This window comes from Rhinopithecus bieti, unplaced genomic scaffold (assembly GCF_001698545.2).
Source record: "Rhinopithecus bieti isolate Rb0 unplaced genomic scaffold, ASM169854v2 scaffold_14549, whole genome shotgun sequence".
NCBI classification, from domain to species: domain Eukaryota; kingdom Metazoa; phylum Chordata; class Mammalia; order Primates; family Cercopithecidae; genus Rhinopithecus; species Rhinopithecus bieti.
The window spans coordinates 1945690-1952890 of NW_016808027.1; the positions used below are offsets into that span (position 1 = coordinate 1945690).

Consider the following 7201-nt stretch of genomic DNA (forward strand, 5'->3'; position numbering starts at 1 on the left):
TGAAGCAGGAGAATTGCTTGAACCTGGGAGGTTGAGGCTGCAGTGAGCCAACATGGCACTACAGCACTCCAGCCCGGGTGACAGAGTGAGGCTCCGTCTCAAAAAAGAAAAGAAAAAAGAAAAAAGAAAAGGAAACCGAGCGGGGAGGAGGGTTGGGAGGGAAACAAAAGGTCATGGCTAAGATGCTGTTATTAAAGACACATCACCAAGGGTCTGGGAGGCACAGAAAGTGCAAGGGAGTGTTTTCATTATGGTGAATGGGCTGGCAGGTCTGGATGACATCGCCACAGGGTGACATCTCGAGGGGCAGGGACCCTGAGGTCTATGGGTCCAGTTTCTGTCTTGGTTCCCCTGCGCCCTTCTCTGGGGGCTGGTGAGGGCCAGAGGACGCTTTGGGAGGGTCCAACTGGAACCACAGTTATCCCTCCTGCCCTGAGTCCCCAGGTCCCCATGACCAAGAAGCCCAAAGTAGCTGAGCTGGAACAATCCTCAGAGGTTCTAATGCCTTGTCTTTTGGGGAGACTGAGACAGGAGATGAACTGAGTGGCCCCAGGGTGCACAGCTGGTTCATGGCAGGATTAGAATCTGGGGCTTCTGAAACCCCATTTTGTGCCCGTATGGCTAGATCCCGGAAACATTCCCCGGGGCACACAGCAGGGTGTGCTGGTGTGGGAGGTGACAGGGAGTTAGCAGGAACATTCACTGGGTAAGGACAGACCCTAACATGGGTTGAGCATCAGTCTTGTGCCAGGGATCATGGCTGGGGGAGGCTGTTGTCAATCCTAGCAGCAGCCCTGAAAAGCAGGTGTTATTATTCTTATTTTCTGGAGGGGAGCCTGAGGCTCAGAAGGGGAAACTAAGGCTCAGAGACCCTCAACTGGACAAGGCTCCAGTGCCCTGGCTCTTCCCGCCAAAGCTCGCTGGGGAGAGAAGAGAAGTCCAGGGGGTGGGCACAGAGCTGAGCTCCAGGCAGAGGGCCCCCCCATTGGTGCCTGGAGGCAGCCCTCCCTCAGGGATGGGCAGACAGAGCAGGCTGGCCCCTGGGATGGGGGCCTCGTGGGCAGCAGGGCGTGGGGGTCACTCACCATGCTCTGCAGCAACTTGTGGGGACAAGAGCAGGAGGACCAAGGTCAGCAGACACAGCGCCATGGTCCCTGGCCTCGGCATCGGAGCTCCAAGCAGGTCTCACTTGCCCGTTACCCCAGGAGGAACTGGCAAATGAGCCTCAGAGAAAGAAACTCATAAATAAATGGGTACCAGAGACCTTTGGTCCCTGAGACACTGGGGAGCAGGGACCAGCCTGAGCCTGAGTCAGTCTGGAAGCTTCCCTCATGACTTGGGGTGCAGGGCCTGTTTCAGGCCAAAGGGGAGAGGGAGGGGTGCCTCTCTCTGGTCCAGCACCTCATAGGCATGAGGGTTATCAGCTTTATCACCCCAATAGAGGGGCAGCCCAGGGGGCCTGAAGGAGCCAGGGGAGAACTGATGAGACACCCCCACCATGGGTGGTGGGAGATGGGCAAGAGGGGCCGGGGCTGAGCTGAGAAAGGAGGAGGGTACCGCCTGCATTTAACCCTAACCCCTAGGAGGGGCACCCCGTTTGTCTCTTTTCTAACCCTTCTTATTGGCTGGGTATGGTGGCTCACACCTGTAATCCCAGCACTTTGGGAGGCTGACGAGGGCAGATCACTTGAGATCAGGAGTTTCAGATCAGCCTCACCAACATGATGAAACCCCGTCTCTACTAAAAATAAAAAATCAGCCAGACATGGTGGCAGGCACCTGTAATCCCAGCTACTCAGAAGGCTGAGGCAGGAGAATCGCTTGAACCTGGGAGACAGAGGTTGCAGCAAGCCAAGATCATGCCACACCAGCCCAGGCGACAGAGCAAGACTCTGTCTCAGAAAAAATAAATAAATGAAATAACCCTTCTTATTGTCCTATAAGTACGCCCTGAAGATATGGCCATGCCTGGGCCAGGGAGTTGTTAGGTCTGGTCTGTGGGTTCCGAGGTAAGCACGGCTCCCATGGCCATCTGGAGTGACCCTGCCCTGTGCAAGCCCAACAGAGCCAAGTGCTCACTTCCTGGCCAACTGGGGTTGAACCTGACGTCCTCTCCTGTCCCCAGAACCTGACCTTAGGCTTTTCTGCCACAGGGACCTCAGCAGAGGCAGGCCTAGCCCTGCCCTGACTGGAGCAGAGGAGGGGGCTCCCTGCCAGGACACAGGAAGGGGCCCGGAGAGTTTGTTCCATGACCGATTCAGCAGCCAGTCCTGGGAGGACTCTGACCCCCCACCTGACTCCCACTGCAGAAGGAGGGGAAGGAAACCTCTCACTTCACATTCTGAGCTTTAAGATTTGCTTTTATTGGTAGGGAAATTCCAGAGTGGGGTGTCACCCAAGAGGAGACAGGGGTGCTGAGGCTTCTGGGAGTCTGGGAGCTCCTGGATGGAAGGCCTTATAGCCCCCAGCAGGAGCACAGGCCCGGGACAGGCCAAGTCTGTCAGCTCAGAGCAGGACCGGCTTCAGGGCCCGACTTCAGCCTCCTCTTGACCAACCCTGGGGGACTGCAGTCTGTGGTGGGCCCTGTGTTTGCCGCTCTCCTGTCCAGAGATAGATGAGGGTGGGAGGCCCCCACTGGCTCACACAGCAGATGCTACCATCTCCGGCCTCTGGATGTGGAGCTGGGGGGAGGGAGAGAAGAGGTGAGGCCAAGGGGCAGACCCAGGAAACAGGGAGCCCCAGGGGGAGGACGGAGCCCTGGGGGTAGGAGGGATCCCCAGGAGGAGGAGGGAGTCCCAGGGGAAGGGAGGAAGTCCCAGGCGAAGAGGGAACCCCAGAAGAAGTGGAGCAGCCTCAGAGGGTGGGGGCAGCTCGCAGCTGAGTCACCTCTGTGCCTGAGTCAACAGTCTCCAGGGTGGGCCGGAAGTTGTTGTAGGCGTTCTCAAGGCCGAATCTGCTCTCCCTCAGATTCTGGTCTGTAGGGAGAGGCGGTGCTGAGTGATGGGAGCCTTGGTGGGGGGTGGGGTGGGGGGAGGACTCCGGGGCAGTGGGGATTTCTTCCAGGAAAAGAGTCAGCCCCGCATCTACCCTACACCCTTTCCCACTGCCGACCACCCCTCCGCCCCTGCATCACTGGGCAGCGGGTAAGTGCCGAGCCTGCCTGGGGAGCCGCCCGCTGGACCCTGTAACAGGAGGGAGCGGAGCAGAACTCCCTCACATGCACGGGGTGGTAACCCGGGCCACAGAGGAGCGTGCGTGCAGCCCTGGACTCGGGGATGAGGTCAGAGTGGAGCGGGAGGCAGGGCTGGCTCTGGGTCAGCAGGGCCGCACTCCCTTATAGCAACGGTAGCCATAGCAGGCAAAACAGCTGCGCTTGAAATCTTCTTCCAGCATTCTCCGGGAGCACAGTGATCACTTACTTCCCGGTCCCGCAGAACCACTCACTCTCTTGACTCTGGGACTCTCCCTGCACCTCTGACCCCTCTTTTCCTGCCTCCTTCGAGGTCGGGGTCCTCATGCCCTACCTGTCCGTCTACGGTGGCTCCCCGGGGGCGGGGTGGGGGAGGGCGGTGTTCCACTTTCACCCTCCTCACTTCTCACTCTGCATTCTCCCCGATGAATGGACAAATCTCTATTCCAGTCCGTGGTTCAGGCTGCAGACCCCTCCCGGAGCTTCAGACAAGCACCAGCCTTGCAGCCTTCCCCTCAGCACCCACCAGCCCCCCAACTCAGTGTGCCCCACTGGCTGCTTCTCCCCCATCCATCGGGTCCCAAGGGTCAGCTCAGACAATCCTGGAAATCCTCCCTCACTCCCTCTCCCTCCTCCACCCTCTCAACCTCACCTCTACCACCCCCTCAGCCTCACCTCCACCAGGCTGTGTCTCCTCTTCCTCCCCTGACCCTCAGCCTTACTTCCTCCACCTGGTCTCCCTGCTTTAGTGCTCCCAGAATGGCCTTTTGAGTAAAAAAATTCAAAATGTGGCCGGGCATGATAGTTCACGCCTGTAATCCCAGCACTTTGGAGGCCAAGGCGGGTGGATCACCTAAGGTCCGGAGTTCGAGACCAGCCTGGCCAACATGATGAAACCCTGTTTCTACCATCTCTACTAAAAATACAAAAATTAGCTGGGCGTGGTGGCATGCCTGTAATCCCAGCTACTAGGGAGGCTGAGGGCAGGCGAATCTCTTGAACCTGGGAGACAGGTTGCAGTGAGCCAAGATCGCGCCACTGTACTCCAGCCTGGGCCAGAGAGCTAGACTCCGTCTCAAAAAAAAAAAAAGGGGGGGCGCCAAAGCCCCTCAACTCCCCCACCCCGTTCCTGAAGCCCTGCCAACCTCACGTCCCTCACTCTTTGTGAGATTGACCTGCCTTCCCTTCCCCACCAAAAGCAAGCTCTTTCCCAACTGCAGGCGTTTCTCATGCAGTCCCCCTGCCTGGGGTGCCCTTTCCCTTATCCTCACTGGGATAAGTCCTCCCTGCTTACTGGGGTCCCCCTCTGTTGAAGGAGGAAGCGCACCTGCTTACCCACCTGCTCAAGAATTAGTCTCACCTCAGGGTTTATCTGATCCCCCATCCCCACCCAGGCTGGGTCAGGTCCTCCCCTCTGCTCCCTCTGCCCTGGGAATGGCCCTATCACCCCGCTTAGCTGAGTGTGCATTGGATGCCCTCACTGAGTTGGTCTTTAGGGGCAGGATCTGGTTCTCAACCACTCCTGCACCCTTGCACACAGCAGGGGTGGTGTTTGGGTCCGGGGCTGCAGTGGGGGGAACAGTGACCCCACGTCACCCCCACAGGCACAGGCACCACCCTGCCTTTCTTCACCCTCCAGCTCTGCTCATCCCCTTGCCCTTAACTAGAGATACCTTCCCAGATGGCCGTCTTCTGGAAGGTGCCAGGGGTGCCTTCGTTTCGCCACTCTTGAGGCATATCATACTGTTGCCTGCAGACAGAAATGCCGTGACCAGCTGTAGTCAAGGAGGCTGAGGAGGGACTTGGTGGACCTAGACCTTCAGCTTCCCTTGAGGGGACAGTCACAGCCACACCCCAAGTCAGAGACGGCAGCGATGATGGCAGAGAACGAAGGGTAGCATCACCATGGCTTCCCCTCTTCCAAGGCAGGCACTGGCCAGGCCTCCCGGCTGCCCCTCACTCCCTTTAGTGGGCCTCAATTTCCATATCCATGAGATGGGGGCGTAGGGTAGCTCCTTTCAATTGCCGACTTCGGGCCAAGTATTGTGCCAGGGTTTCCTAGCAACCTTCACAGGTGCATCTTATCCCATTTTACAGCTGGGAAAAGCGAGACCCAGATGCTCCATTTCAGCTTCCCCATGTGGTGCCGTGCTCTGTGGCAGCCAGGTGAGTGATAACTAACCACGGGGAATGTCATTACATAGTCTAATTTCCACACATAAGCTTCTGTTTCCAGTCTCTGTGTTATGGTTTGAACGTGTCCCTTAAAGTTCATGCATTGGAAATTTAACCCCCAACGCAGCAAAGCTGAGAGGTAGGACCTTGAAGACGTGATTAGGTCATGAAGGTGCTGTCCTCGTGAATGGATTAATGTCATTATCTCGAAAGTGGGTGTGTAATAAAAGCGAGTGCAGACAGCCAGGGGAAAGCAGCTCACGCCTGTAATCCCAACAAATTTGGAGGCTGAGGTGAGAGGACTGCTTGAGGCCAGGAGTTTCAGACCAGCCTGGGCAATATAGTGAGACCCTATCTCTACAAAACATTTAATTTAATTTGATTTAGGGCGGGGCACAGTGGCTCACACCTATAATCCCAGCACTTTGGGAAGCCAAGGTGGGTGGATCACTCGAGGTCAGGAGTTCGAGACCAGCCTGGCCAACATGGTGAAACCCCATCTCTACTAAAAATACAAAAATTAGCCAGGCATGGTGGAATGCACTTGTAATCCCAGCTACTCAGGAGGCTGAGGCACGAGAATCGCTTCAACCTGGGAGGCAGAGGTCACAGTGAGCTGAGATCATGCCACTGCACTCCAGGGTGAGAGCAAGACCCTGTGTCTTAAAGAAAAAAAAAAAGTGAGTTCAGCCCTCTCTTCTCTCTGTCCATGTGATGCAGACTGCCATCTTGCCATGCTGTGATGCAACAAGAAAGTCCTCATCAGATGCAGCCCCTTGATCTTGGACTTCCCAGCCTCCAAAACTGTGAGCCAAATAAATTTCTATTATTTACAATTACCCAGTGGTGGTATTCTGTTATAATAGCAGAAAATGAACTAAAACACTCTGCCAAACTGATATATCCTATAGGAAGGCCGCCCTTTGCTGTACCCAGGGCTGGGAGGGTCTGGGCACCCCGTCCGGCCTCAGCTGACCTCTCTGACTGTTGGCCTGGAAGGAGCAGAGCCTTAGGACATTCAGACAGTGGCTGCCCCAGGGTCTGTCCCCTGTCTCTGGGCCTGCAGTGCTGGCCCCACAAGCTCACCTGTGCAGTTTTCTCTGGGATATGCTGAATAAGATGACCAGGATGATCAATGAGAGCAGCAGCACCGCCACCACAGCCCCCACGATGCCATACACGAGGCTCTTGGCGATGTTCCATTCACAGGTCTCTCCCCAGTACCAGTGTGTGTCTGTATTTGGGCACCTGGGGACACAGACAAACTCAGGCTGACCCCCCGGGATCCCTCACATCCAATATCCCAAGGGCAAACCCACTCTCCTAAACACAGAAAACCAGATCTCCCTCACTCCAAGGGCTGGAGCTCAGCCCCCAGAGAGCCTGGGTCCCTGATTTCCTTGGGCTGATGGGCACTGAAGGAGTTGGGGGGACCTGGAGACTGCAGATCAGAAATTGAAATGACTAGGGCTCAAGGGGACCCGAGAGTGTTGGGTGTCTCGTCCCAGACACATGCCATTCACCCATCTAATCTCTAATCATCTGCCACCTAAATAGGCCTGTTATCATGTTTTTTTTTTTTTTTTGCACTCTAATTTATGGTCTGTGGACTTAGTGCTCTGGCTGCAGCTAGAGGTAACCGCGACGGCGTGGCTGGGATGACGTAAGGGAAATTAGCAATATAGATAGGTAGAGGTAGAGATACAGACACAGATAGAGATAGAGATATATTTGGAACTTGATAGCATGAACTTTCTCAGGAAGGGATTGCCCAGCTCTGGGACCTCTGTGTCTGTAATCTACTCCTACTCCTCACTCTTTTTTTTTTTTTTTTTT

The 7201-nt window shown here is 55.9% G+C and overlaps 1 protein-coding gene across 1 annotated transcript in view; it reads right to left on the reverse strand.

The window, feature by feature from the left end:
- Positions 1–2342: 2342 nt before the first annotated feature.
- LOC108537652 (mucin-12) overlaps positions 2343–7201 on the reverse strand; it is a 13346-nt gene continuing 8487 nt past the window's right edge. Inside the window, exons 8-11 of the mRNA XM_017885303.1 lie at positions 6452–6613; positions 4864–4940; positions 2887–2975; positions 2343–2681 (exon numbers count right to left, since the gene is read on the reverse strand). Coding sequence (XP_017740792.1) covers positions 2640–2681; positions 2887–2975; positions 4864–4940; positions 6452–6613 — 370 coding nt within the window. The 3' untranslated portion in view covers positions 2343–2639. The remainder of the gene's footprint in view (positions 2682–2886; positions 2976–4863; positions 4941–6451; positions 6614–7201) is intronic.